This window comes from Leucoraja erinacea, chromosome 6, assembly GCF_028641065.1.
Source record: "Leucoraja erinacea ecotype New England chromosome 6, Leri_hhj_1, whole genome shotgun sequence".
Classification (NCBI taxonomy): Eukaryota; Metazoa; Chordata; class Chondrichthyes; order Rajiformes; family Rajidae; genus Leucoraja; species Leucoraja erinaceus.
In genome coordinates this window covers 14,129,827-14,143,879 of record NC_073382.1, presented here as the reverse complement: position 1 = coordinate 14,143,879, position 14,053 = coordinate 14,129,827, and the positions used below count along the sequence as shown (strand labels likewise).

The 14,053-nt window shown below is 45.9% G+C and overlaps 1 protein-coding gene across 1 annotated transcript in view; it reads right to left on the bottom strand.

The window, feature by feature from the left end:
* The window catches only part of nalcn (sodium leak channel, non-selective), a 201,010-nt gene that overhangs the window by 8,106 nt on the left and 178,851 nt on the right, over positions 1-14,053 (bottom strand). The window contains 4 exon segments of the mRNA XM_055636651.1: positions 2,310-2,453; positions 4,034-4,184; positions 5,000-5,157; positions 7,669-7,784. Coding sequence (XP_055492626.1) covers positions 2,310-2,453; positions 4,034-4,184; positions 5,000-5,157; positions 7,669-7,784 — 569 coding nt within the window.

The window sequence follows — 14,053 nt, the reverse complement described above, 5'->3', positions numbered from 1 at the left end:
CTGCATGCCTACGTGACAATAATGTATCATTGGACAGAGTCCACGCCAATGAACAATCAGCCATACTCTAATTCTAAGCTACACACCAGGGACAATTTATAGAAGCCAATTCAACTACAAACCTGCATGTATTTGGAATGTGGGGACACACCAGAGTACATGGAGAAAACCCACGTGTTCACAGGGAGAACGTAGAAACTCCGTGCAGACAGCACGCGTAGTCAGGATCAATCCTGGGTCTCTGGTGCTGTGAGGCAGCAACTTGTCCGCAGCGCCACAATGCCACCCTATGTGTGTGTCCATACTGTGGGCAGCAGGGGCATCTGGTGTGTTTGTTTTGTTGCAATAATCTAGACTATCTGCGATATTCAATCTGCACTGACAGCTGACTCAACATGCAAGTGTGTTCTCTTTTAACAAACCTTCACCTGTTTTGGTGATACGTACCCTTGTGAAGAGGTTAGCAGGATCCGAGTTCAGGTCTCTCTCAGTCTGCAATCAGGTGTGGTGCAGGTAGTGAAACACCAGCCAAACACCCCCAAGGTGTCTGTGCAAAGCCTCCACTCCCAATGGCCCATCCAGCAACTGAGTCAGTGTCGAGGGTCCGGGAAGTTTGCAAAACCACTTGCATTCCACTTTCCAAAAATCTTTTAAGCTGACTCAAGATTCTTTTGGGCCCCATATTACTGTTCACTCTCTCTCCCTCCCCCCCCTCCCACCAAGTTCAAGATTATGAAATGCCATCAATCGTACTGTCTGGATAGACTCCAAATATTGGAACATTATAGAAACTTCTGCTTTTTAATGATGTTTAAGTTACTGGGAGACTGGCCATCATGCACTTATGAAATGATTCAATGGTTTAGCACAGTTTTTGCTGAAGTAAATTTCAGTAATTTAAATATTGGTTGACCCAGTTTAAAATCTATATTTTTGATGAGAAACTCATTTCGGCTGAATTCATCAAACTGCCTCTGAAATTTAACATGGTAAAATGTATAATGGAAATAATTGATTCTGGTCTGTTCTGCTGTGGTTCAGTGAAGATCTTATATATGAGATTCTGAAAATTAATTTTAGTAGAAGTTTGAAGTTTGTAAGCTAACAGTGTGTTTTCCTTCAACCTCGGCTCCTGCATTTATAACCATATAACAATTACAGCACGGAAACAGGCCATCTCGGCCCTACAAGTCCATGCCGAACAACTTTTTTTCCCTTAGTCCCACCTGCCTGCACTCATACCATAACCCTCCATTCCCTTCTCATCCATATGCCTATCCAATTTATTTTTAAATGATACCAATGAACCTGCCTCCAACCACTTCCACTGGAAGCTCATTCCACACCGCTACCACTCTCTGAGTAAAGAAGTTCCCCCTCATATTACCCCTAAACTTCTGTCCCTTAATTCTGAAGTCATGTCCTCTTGTTTGAATCTTCCCTATTCTCAAAGGGAAAAGCTTGTCCACATCAACTCTGTCTGTCCCTCTCATCATTTTAAAGACCTCTATCAGGTCCCCCCCTTAACCTTCTGCGCTCCAGAGAATAAAGTCCTAACTTATTCAACCTATCTCTGTAACTTAGTTGTTGAAACCCAGGCAACATTCTAGTAAATCTCCTCTGTACTCTCTCTATTTTGTTGACATCCTTCCTATAATTGGGCGACCAAAATTGTACACCATACTCCAGATTTGGTCTCACCAATGCCTTGTACAATTTTAACATTACATCCCAGCTTCTATACTCAACGCTCTGATTTATAAAGGCTAGCATACCAAAAGCTTTCTTTACCACCCTAGCAGCAAATTTGCAGCATTTGTGGCCTCCTCTACATCGGCAAGACCAAGCGCAGGCTGTGGGCCACTGTTTTGTAGAGCAATTGGACTTTGTCCACAATGGCCATTCTGAGTTCCCGATTGTGTACCTTTTTGAACTCCCCTTCCCCCACCGACCTGTCTGTCCTTGGCCTTATCTGAGTAGTCCACACACAACGGACCGAACAGTGAATTTACAATTTTCAAGTCTCCCGTGTACCCCCATTTTCTCTCTCCTACCAATTTACTTCTGGTCCTCCCCATCCCCTGCTTCCATCCCCCATTTTTGTCTCCCATCACCTCCTGGTTCCACCTACAATCCACACACTTCACCAATTGGATGGATGGAATGGGTACAGAACCCCATCTAGTTCCAGCTGTCCTTCATCTCAGCTCAGTGAGACATTCTATTAAGGGGCAACCAGGGATGGGTAATAAACAGCAGCATTAGCAGCTGCACGAATAACCCCCAAGTGAATACAATGAACTACCCACCTCAGGCTGAGTGTCCTGGTTGCTGGCAAGCATCTCTTCGCTGGCTTGCGTTGTTTCGATGCTGGGAGGGATGAGGAACCTGCTGAGCTCCTGCTGCTGACTCTCCCGCAAACTGTGGATGATGCTGCACGACTGTTGCTGCTTCTGGAGATGAGGATTAAGAGTTGGTCAGCCAGGAAGATGGCCATTCCCACAGAACGGCCCATGTGTTCAACAGCTGAGTGCTGGCAAAGTACGTAACCTCACACTTATCAGAATTAAACTTCAGCTGCCATTTCTCAGCCCATATCACCTTGCAGCTGTTGGGATGTTGGAAACACGGTAACAGGCTTGGGCACAGCAAGCTCCCACAGACAGTGGTGGGATCATTGTCAGAGGCGTTGGTGAAAAACAGGGATAACTCCGCAATCTCCTGCAACCAAACTGGTCTCTCCAGTGTGGGTGTGCCTCATAGTTGCACATTGAATGCTAATCCAAGCCTCTGCCCACCCTGGAACTTCTACTGAGCAGTTACTTTCTCTCCAACGTTCTGGCCACCATTTATCCTCAACTAATCTCAGCAGAAGAAGAGTTGATGACTTCTTACGGTACAGAATGATATCATTGTGTTGGTGAAATGGGCTGAGAAATGGCAGGTGGAGTTTAATTCTGATAAGTACGTGATGCGCTTTGGAGTACCAATGAGATCAGGACAAACGCCATGAATGGTTTTGTTCCAAGGAGTATTGAGGAGTTGAGGCACCTTGGAACCCAATCCAAAGATTTTTGAAGTTGGCAGCACCGGTAGATAATGTGGTCAAGGCATACGAATGCTACTCAGCGTTTTTCAGAACTAGATTAACGGCGTTAAGCTTTAGGAACATAATTACAATTCTGGTCACCACACTATAGGTAAGATGTGGTAACGCTGGAGAGGGTGTAGAGGAGATTCACCAGGACATTCCTGGGATGAGCTGGAGCGTTTCAGTTATGAGAAAAGGTTAGATCTATTTTCCATGGAACTGAGGATGTTAAAAGGGGGCTTGATTGAGGGATATAGAGTAGACTGCAGTACGTTTTCCCCACTGTCCCACTGAGGTGAATAAAACTAAGGGACATAGATATAGATAGGGTAAGGGGGAAGAGATTTAGAGGGGATCTGACCAAAAAGTGTTGAGCACTTGGAATACACTGCGGGAGAGAGTGGAAGAAGGGATTGATACAGATTAGTGGCCCACAGGTCAGTCTTGGCGTGGTGGGTCAAATGTGCAGTCTCCATGTTGTATGCTGCCACACCTCAAGTTGGTTCATTTGTTTTAAGGTGGTATGAGACATCCTGCAGGATTAATACAATTGCACATTTTTATCTTTCGCTACAGAAATGTGTCAGTCAGTGCCCACAATGAGAATTTGTAGCTTCAGCTGATGATTCACCTAACAGGAAATGCTGTGACAATATGCTGGAGACATTAACACTCTGTCATCTTAGTTCTGGAGAAAAGCATGAGCTGTTTCACCGCCTTCACAGATACCATCTCTCATTATCCCTGAAGATCTTACTTGCACCTTCTGTCCAATATCCTCTTTCGTAATCTAAGGAACATTATTGGCCATAATAATGTGAGTGGTCCAACCAAGGCTTAGTGTATAGTGGCTCCTGTTCGATTATTTCCTTTCACTGAGAGATAGGGATGTTTTATTGGGTGGGGGGCAGGGAGAATCAGTGGAAGGAATGAATGACTTACTGCTCTGATGCGCTTCAAACATTTCTTCAGCCACATTCGAATTGTTTGTTTGGCCACCTCTTCCTCGATGGTGTATTCCAGCTGTTCCCTGGCCAGTAGTTCCTCCAGCTGCAGGCTTTTTCTGATATCCACTGATCTGTATGAAAGCATGCTGTTGCAGGGGACAAGGTAGACGGGCTCATTAGTCAGATAAATGGCTCCATCAAATATGAATAAACCCAGGGAAGATGATACTATTTGATGCAACAGGCAGTTTATATGGAAACTAAAAGTGAATTTTGAAGGACGGGTTGGTGTTTTGGGATCTTTCAGGGCCAATGTCTAAGCTGTTTCAAGACGAATAACAGATTTGAGAGGTGTGTGAGAGGGAAAAGCTTCTCCCTTTTGGCAGATAGAATGGCAAGTGGTGAGAAAACGTTAAAATCTGAATCTTGATGTTTAGAGGGTGACACCAGAAAGCTCCTTCTCACACTCAGGCAGTGGGAGTCTGGAACTCACTCCACTCAAAAAAACTGTTCAACTCCATGGTTCACAGGGAACCTTTAAACTGGAATTAATGAATTTTTATTATGAGTGCAGATTAAAGCCTACAGTCTAAAAATGAGGAGATCGAGTGTCAGAGGAGCCAAGGACCAAGTCATTTGTCAGAACAATGTTGAGGGGCTGAAGGACCTCCTTCTGTTGGAATGAGGTGTGATTTGGAGGGGAACCATTGCCCCTGAAGCTCTTGTCCTTGGTGATAGAGCTGGTGGGTTTGGGAGGTACTGTAGGAGTCACCAAGGTGAGCAACCGCAGTGTATTTTGTCAATGGTTATTCAATCAAAACCCGTCAATGATTTTGCTGATCTTCACTGGGTTATTCCTTAACTTTCCCATTCCAAGAATAAAAAGCCTGGGCTGCCTACACTCTTGCGACTTAAATGGATGGACACCGTTGTGTTGCAAGTTAGAGCAGTCTTCCTTTACCTGAGGACATCATGAAATGTGACATCTCCGCCGTTGTGCAGCCTCTCCATCTCGTAGCACATGTGCTTGAACAACAGCTTGTCCTTCTCCAGGTCCACTTCCAGCCGCCCGCGCAACAGTCGGAGCAGGAACTTGATGCGGGAGGTTGGGATAGCTCCCTGGAGCAAGGTACAGGCAGCCAGGTCACCACTAGCTCAGACAACTTGAACCAGAATGTTTACAAATTTAGTTTTGTTGAGAGATACAACGTGGAAACAGCCAACCAGGCCCTTTGGCCCACCGAGTCCCCGCCAACCAACTATCACCTGTACACTGGTTCTACCCTACACATTAGGAGCAATTTACCGAAGCCAATTAATAGACAAACCTGCACGTCTTTGGAGTTTGGGAGGAAACCGGAGGACCCAGAGAAAACCCACGTGGTCACAGGGAAAACGTACAAACTCCGCAAATACAGCACCCGTAGTCAGGCTCGAACCCCAGTCTCTGGCACTGTAAGGCAGCAACTCTACCAACTGTACCACTGGGCCGCCCATTGCTTCGCTTTATCCTCTACATCTGTAACACCACCTCTCCTCCTCCTACCATTGCTTATCTCCTGCAAAAATCCTTGACTACGCCTCTGTCCATCTCCAGACTATTATACCGACACACAGTGTGACCAGTTCGACGTCCCCAACAACTCTCACCAATTTCTACAGATGTGTTATAGAAAAGATTTTGTCGGAATGCATCACAGCATGGTTTGGGAACAGCTCCATCCAAGACCGCTAGAAATTGCAGAGAGTTGTGGTGTAGCCCAGACCATCATGCAAACTAACCTCCCTTCCATTGACTCCATCTACACTTTACGATGCCTTAGCAAGGCCACCAGCAAAATCAAGGACCAGTCTCACCCCAGTCACTTTTTCTTCTCCCCTCTCTCCTCAGGCAAGAGGTACAGTAATTTGAAAACTCATATCTCCAGATTCAGGGACAGTGTCTTCTCAACTGTTATCAGGCAAACTGAACAGTTCTCACACCAGCTAGAATAGGCCAGCTACCATTTACTTAATTGGAGTCCTTTAAACCATCTTTAATTGAACATTATTGGCTTTTACCTTGCACTAAATCAGGGGTCGGCAACGTACGGCCCCCAGGCCAAACCCGGCCCCTAACCCAAAATCATCCGGCCCACAACCGTATTTTATTTCCCTTAATCTTCCGGCCCGCAGACTTCCGTCATCTCCGGTACCTGGAAGGTGATCTGGCTGTACCGCATCCTGCGCAAATCGACCGGCACGGCCACGCAACTTCTGTGTCTGGGCTTCACTGTCGGGATCGGGGTTGTCAGTAGGTCGGGGACGAGTGAGTATGATATTTGAGCCCGGGTGGCGTTCTCGAAGGGGCGGGATCTACGTGAACACGTGATTTGATGCCTGCCATCCAGGGCGGGATGGGGACAGGATCCATGTGTTCACGTGATAGATGTGGCCCGCCATCCACTCACAGACATATGTCCTGGCCCTTTGGCAGAAAAGGTTGCCGACCCCTGCACTAAATGTTGTACCCTTTACCCTGAGTCTGTACACCGTGGACATCTTTGTGTGTAATCATATATAGTCTTTTCGCTGACTGGATACCACACAACAAAAAGCTTCATTGTGCCTCGGTACACGTGACAATAATAAACAAAGACAAACTAAAGTAAAAGTGACACGGTGGTGCAGCGGATAGAGTTGCTGCCTCACAGCGGCAGAGATCTGGGTTTGACCTCCTGTTTTTGCTACCAGTAATCTGCCTTCCTGTTTTTGATACCTCACATTTATCCGCATTAAACTTCATCTGCCATGCATCTGCCCACTTCCCCAACCTGTCCAAGTCACACTGCATTCTCATAGCATCCTCCTCACAGTTCACACTGCCACCCAGCTTTGTGTCATCTGCAAATATGCTAATGTTACTTTGAATCCCTTCATCCAAATCATTGATGTATATTGTAAATAGCTGCTGTCCCAGCATCGAGTCTTGCGGTACCCCATTAATCACTGCCTGCCATTCTGAAAGGGACCCGTTAATCCCTACTCTTTGTTTCCTGTCTGCCAACCAATTCTCTATCCATGTCAGCACTCTACCCCCAATACCATGTGCCCTAATTTTGCCCACTAATCTCCTATGTGGGATCTTATCAAATGCTTTCTGAAAGTCCATTTCTGGTTTCGTTCCACATCCCAAAGAGGTGGCGGTAGGTTGAGCAGCTGCTGTAAGTAATCCCTGCTTTGTAGGATGATGACGGAAACTGGAGAGAGTTGATGGAAATGTGGGGAGTATAGGTTACAGTAAAAAACAGTTGGGAATGGGATCGATCTGACAACTAGGATAGGCTCAGTGGGCTGATTAACTTCCCACCTGCCTTGTTCCACCCTCTGCCACTGTGGGCATCTCCTATGTGAGCACAGAGCAGCGTGGTTACTGCACCGTGTTTTGGCGGCACCTACAAGTTTCCACTTCCAAGTTTCACAAACTAAATATTATTTAATCTTCCTACCATCTCATTATAGCTCCCTATAAATTCTGCTCCATCTTAACATTACTCTTTTTGTTCCATATCTTGAAGACTACATCAACATTCGTGTTCCCAGGTACTTTAATCATTCCCTCTCAAGGCTCTGGTGTAATTGGTCACGTACCTCTCTCTTGTCATCAACCATGTTCCAAATGATTTGGAAGTGGCGAAGATCATTGTAACTCAGGAGCTGATCCTCCTCAGTGGAATAAAACAGCGAGAAGTTTTCCACAATGATTGCTGACAGGCAGAAGTGCAAAAAAAAGGTTCATTAACTACAGTTTAGCAAAAAGAATCCTTTGAACCTAATGCTTTCCTCCGATGGTCCCTCACATGGTGTGGTGTCAGCTTTAGCTCAGTGGATCACACTCTCTTTCCTGAACAAGGAGATCATGGGTCCTATTCTAGATAAGCATGCAGTGCTGGGGGAGTGGAGGGGCAATCTTTCATATCAGATTTGAAAAGCTCAAAGTCAAAAGATTCCATTTTGTGATTTGGAATAGACCTTTGGCCCAACTAGTCCATGTCCAGCAAGATGCCCCATCTAAGCTAAACTATATGCCCACATTTGGCCCATATCTCTCCCAGGTGCTCTGCACAAGCTTCGCCACACAATCAACATCACAAAGCTGATAAAACACTTGCATTATCACAATGCAATTCGTAGGAGCTTGCAGATTGCTTCTTTCTCTCTGTTATCAGCCTCTCATAAGCTAGGGTGTAGTCCCAATCTTCCAGCCTACCTCGTTGGGCGCATTGGTATTTTTCTCTGTAACCGTAACCTTTCATGTTGCAGTTGCTCAAGACGCTGGTGAGACTACATTTAGCGTACTGTCTTAAGTTTTGGTCACCCTGCTATAGGAAGGATGTCATTGAGCTGGAAAGAGTGCAAATAAGATTTTTGAAGCTGTTGCCAGGACTTGAAGGACTGAGCTCTAGGAAGAGGTTGGACATGCTAGGGCTTTGGAACACAGGAAGATCACACTAAGGGGTGATCTTATAGCGGTGTATTAAATCATGAAGGCAACAGACAGGGTGAATGTACATATTAGGGGAATCAAAACCCACAGGTTTAAGGTGAGTTGAGCAAGATATAATAGGAATGTGAGTCACAACATTGCCACTCAGAGGGTGGTGGGTATATGGAACGAGATGGCAGAGAGGGTACTGGAGGCAGATACTAATAACAATATTTAAAAGACATTTGGACAGGGTTAAGGGCCTGTCCCACTAACACGACTTTTCAGCGACTGTCTTCGACCTTCAAGCTCAAGGGCACTCGCCTGAAAAACCTCGAGCTGTATCGACCGTCAGCGATAAAACCACGAGCTGGATCGACCGTCAACACACACACACACACACACACAAACATATCAAAAAGGCGGGGGCCAGGGAAAGCGGGGGAGCGCTATCTGAAATTCACACCCGTGAGGAGCATGAGGTAAAAGACGGCTGCACAGTGTACGGTAAGTCCTTTAGAGAGCGGGGAGGGGGGAGAGAGGGGGAGAGAAGGGGAGGGGGGGGGGGGGGGGGGGGGGGGGGGGGGGGGGGGGGGTGTGGGTAGGGGGACGGAAGGGGGGCCCTGTTGCTCTCCAAAGGAGTGAGACACTTTTAAGAAGCCAGACCACTTTTAATAAAGTTTAACGGGCATTTAACATTACCGGTTGGTTTTCCTAGGTCCTGAAAACTCCAATGAGCCCGGTCAGCAAAAGAGGCCGTGTGTATGCGGGAACTTCCCTCGAGCTTGAAGGAGAGTTCCAGTGACCTCTTAGGACCTCCTAGGACCACGTGTCGACCACGCTACGAGTTTGAGTCGAGAGCAAACTCTTCTAAACTTGTAAATTAGGTTGCCGCAGTGGGACAGGCCCTTTATGGGTAGGAATGGTTCAGATGGACGAGCCAAATGCGGGCAAATGGGACTAGCACTAAAGCACCAAGTGAAGGAAGAACTCGACAGGCTAGAATGGAATGGAGTACTCATGAAGACAGACCAGAGTAACTGGGCAACGCCAATTGTGGCCGTACCCAAGGCCGACAAAACTGTTCGACTATGTGGTGACGACAAAGTCACAATCAACCAAGCCGTTGACGACGAACAATATCCGTTACCAACCTCGCAAGATCTGTACCCAGAACTTAGCAGAGTTTAATTTTATATTGATTTTAGAAAGAATGCTACCACATACAGTCCCCCTCCGCTCATCAGGTGCTGAGGTTTTTCCCAATGATTAAAAATAAAAGAGTTATTAGTGTTTAAAAAAATAGAGATTCTCTCTACTCTCAATCATGCCATGAAGGCCACGCCCCTTCTGGTGGGAGGGACTATCAAACCCAGAAGTGTGGGCGTGGCTCAGTCTCTGCAAGTTTGAAGGAGGGAGAGGTCACGACTCTCTGTCTTTAGTGGCCTTGCACCAGGGTGGGAGATTGCAACCTTCACGTGGTCCACCCTGTTTCGACGAATGCAATCAACCTGGCGTGCACAATCAAGTAAGATCAAGTAGAACAAGTTGTCCTCCAACTTTAGGCTGCATACACCATATGCAAGAAGAAGAAGAAGTGGCCTTGCACCCTGCTTGAAATGGTATGAAACTGTACTTGAATTTGGTGGCCTTGCACCCTGCTTGAAGTGGTAAGAAACTGCACTTGAATTTGGTGGCCTTGCACCCTGCTTGAAATGGAATTCCAAGGAATAGCCGTGAGTCAACTGCCTGCCCAACAGCCGTGAGTGAGCTGCCAGCACAATAGGCTTGAGTGACTGAGCCGCAGGCCAAGAATCCATTCGGCCCACAATGTGCATACTAGCTCTCTGGAAACCAGTCCCTTCAGCCCACAACACCCATACTAGCGCTCCAGAAAGCCTCCCCCACCCCCCCCCCCCCCCGGCCACCAATATTGGAATTGGTGGAGAGGTGGAATATTGCGTTGGGGGACCAGCCCTCCCGTGTGATGCTGGGACCGAAAGGGTCCCACTTAGTCTGCTTATAACATATAGTAATAAGGATTTTGGTTATAGTGGACAAAATCTGTAGATACCAAGGCATCCATTCATATTGGGAACAAAGGGTCGAGTCTGTTGATTCACTGAGTGACCACTGGCTGGTTTGAGTCTCTGGCTGTGTTTAAAGTATTATGTATTTGTGTCCATTACTGTTTATTGTGTCTTGTTTAGTGTATGTTTATTGACTTCTATTTCCAGTACTGTACACATGTACCCCCTTCCCTCGATGATAGTGGACATCAGTAATAACGTAATCTATTCCTACATGGTGCTACAGTAAATGCTGTGAGGATATGAACCTCAATCAATGCTAAATGAACGTTCTGATGGTAGATGTGGGGAAAATAAAATATTATTGATCTTATACACTTAACTTCTCTGTAGAATCCCATGTTCATGTTTGCCCCCATTTAGTGATTGACAGCAAAGAAAAACAAATGATTTTTAATATGGTTGCAAACAATCTCAACTTTATATCCAAGTAGATCAGCTAAATCCCTGATCAGTCAGGTTTGATAATCGGAGTTAGCACCAGTGATTTTATGTACAAAATGTATATGCAACTATCCTCCCTCTCAATTTTCTGGGCAATTCACCCTGCTTTTGTAGGATGAAATTACTGTAGTTTCTGTATCCTCAGCTCCGCCAATGCACTACTTTCTCATTAAATCACGTTTGTTTGCTGTACAATCACCAATTTTCCCAGTAACTCGCTCTTCTCCCCTCTCCCATCAGCCAAAAGATACAGAAGTGTGAAAACGCATGCCTCCAAATTCATGGACAGTTTCTTCCCAGCTGTTATCAGGCAACTGAACCATTCTATCAACAACTAGAGAGCGGTCCTGAGCTGCTATCTACCTCATTGGAGACCTTGGGACTATATTTCATTGGACTTTACTGGACATTATCTTGCACTAAACATTATTCCATTATCATGTATCTGTACACTGTGGATGGCTCAATTGTAATCATGTATTGTCTTTCCGCTGACTGGCTAGCACGTAACAAAAGCTTTTCACTGTACCTCGTTACAGGTCCCAATAGACTAAACTAACTTGTTAATTTGGCACTGTAAGCAGTCTGAGCTCAGAACAAATGCTTTTTTTCCTTTTTGTAGACACTTCTCTCACTAGAAAAGTTGCACATTTTCCCCACAACTATTGATGTTCTGAGGGTACTTTATAGCAAATGAAATATTTTTAAAGTGCAGGCACTGATGTGAAATGGGCTACATGGCAAATTGTGCAGAATTGTGACAATTGCCAAATCATTTATTTTTGTGATTTTGGTTGTCAGGGACCACACGTACAGGGGGCTCCAATCCTTCACTATCTTGAGTGTAGTAAATATTAACCAAGGCACAAAAGCGTTATTGAGCATGGAAGGAGATATTAGGGCAGTGAACCAAAGATGTCAGTTTTAAGCAGTTTAGTAGTGTAGACAATCACACACGTGAGAGGCAGAGCGAGAGACAGAGTGAGAGAGACGGAGAGATAGAGAGGGAGAGAGCAAGACAGAGAAAGAGAGGGAGAAAGAGGGGGAGAGAGATAGAGACAGAGACATAGACAGATAGACAGTGAGGTAGAAGCACTGGAAACAAAGAGGCCCGGTCTGTGTGAAGTGGGACTGTGTGCACTGGGCTCTGCTGACATTTGGGCATCTGGTTACTGTCAGCAAGGGAGCATAGCGGATACAGATTTTTACTGAGATGGCTGAAAGCCATGAGAACATCCTACTATCCCTGACCCAGAGGAAAACAGATAAGGATATTGTGATGTGCATACACATTTTGGGGCACTGTGTGCCAGAGATAGTCAGGTAAATTGTACAAGCCAAACTCTGATAATTAAAGGTCATTGGCTCAGGTGATTTTGAAAGTTAGCAGGCATTTAAAGCAATTAAAAGAAATGAGTGCGTACAAGGTAAGTAATGAACCTATGAGCAAACAATTGTCTACAAAATCAAAGCCATGACTAGGACATATGCAAGGAAATGTATAAAAAGCTCACAGGATAATTGACAGCAATAAATCGGAGTTCAACTGTTGCAGAAGACCCTGCGTAGCCGTAATGTTTATATATCAGTGGTGGGTTTTGGAAGTGGTGAACTAACTGAAGAATTGTGTAACTAAAGAGTTAAATGAGTCTATTTAAAAATATGCGGTGAATCTTTGACTTGCATGAAGTAATTACAATTAATGAAGTATGGTTATTCGGCAAAGTCATTGTCTGATGTGTTTTATCGTGCGCTACATTTAATTGGCAATAGCAGAAGGGTGGAGAGGGATTGATTCCAGAGCTCAGGCTCAGACAGCTGAAGGCTGCTGCTGATGGAGTGATTAGAGAATCAGGAGGAGGCCTGTACTGGTGAATTAACAATAAGAGAGGCCTCGGGCAAAATCTGAAAATGAATGAATTGCACAGGGGTCCAAGGAAAGCAATACAACCTTCTTTACACTAGTGAGGCTTGGATCGCAGGAAGCTGAGGGGTGAATTTATAGAGGTGTGTAAAATCATGAGGGGAATAGATAGAGTGAATGTATAGAGTCATTTTATTCAGGGTAGAGGAATCAAGCACCAGACAGAGGATTAAGGTGAAGGGGAAAGATTTAATAGGAACCCTCCTCTCAGAGGGTGGTGGGTATATGGAACGAGCTGCCAGAGGATGTAGTTGGATCAGGTGCTATAACAGCATTTTAAACACACTTGGACAGGAAGGTTTAGAGGGATGAGCCAACACATCACGAGTGTCGCCAGGGGGAAGGAACTTTGGACCACTGCAACACGCCGTTCAGAAAGGGTTACCAGGCCGTTTCTCTCCCTCCTTTTGGAAAATCTGACCACGCTGCCATTTTCCTGCTGCCGGAGTATAAACAACGGATAATACGGGAAGCGGCAGTGATGAGGGACGTAAAGCGGTGGTCTGACCATTCAGAGGCCATGCTGCAAGGTGCACTGAGCGATGTCGATTGGAATATCTTCCAAGCGAGTTCCAGAGACGTCAGTGAGTCCGCGGAAGCGGTCACAGGCTTCATTGCAACAATAGCCAACAACATCGTCCCCACGGTAAGGGTCAGCATCTTTCCTAATCAAAATCCCTGGGTGGACAGGTCCAGTCGTGTGGCCTTGAATGCTCGCACCGCTGCTTACAACTCAGGCCTGGCATCCGGCAATATAGATGACTACAAGGCAGAGTCCTACAGACTGAGAAGGGCGGTGAAGGACACAAAAAGGAGGTACAGGGACAGGATGGAGTCGCATATGGAACAGGTGGACACCAGATGCCTTTGGCAGAGGCTATGGACTATAACTAACTACAGGAGCAGCCCCCTCCTCAACCGGGAGTGCCGGCACCTCCCTAGCTGATGACCTAAACTCTTTTTATGCATGATTCAAGACGGGCAACATCACCCCTAGCTCTCCGGCTAACAACAACACCGCCAGCGGGCTGGCTAGTGAGGCTGGAGAGAGGTCCACCGCTGGGGATGTGCACACATTCTCGGTGACTGAGC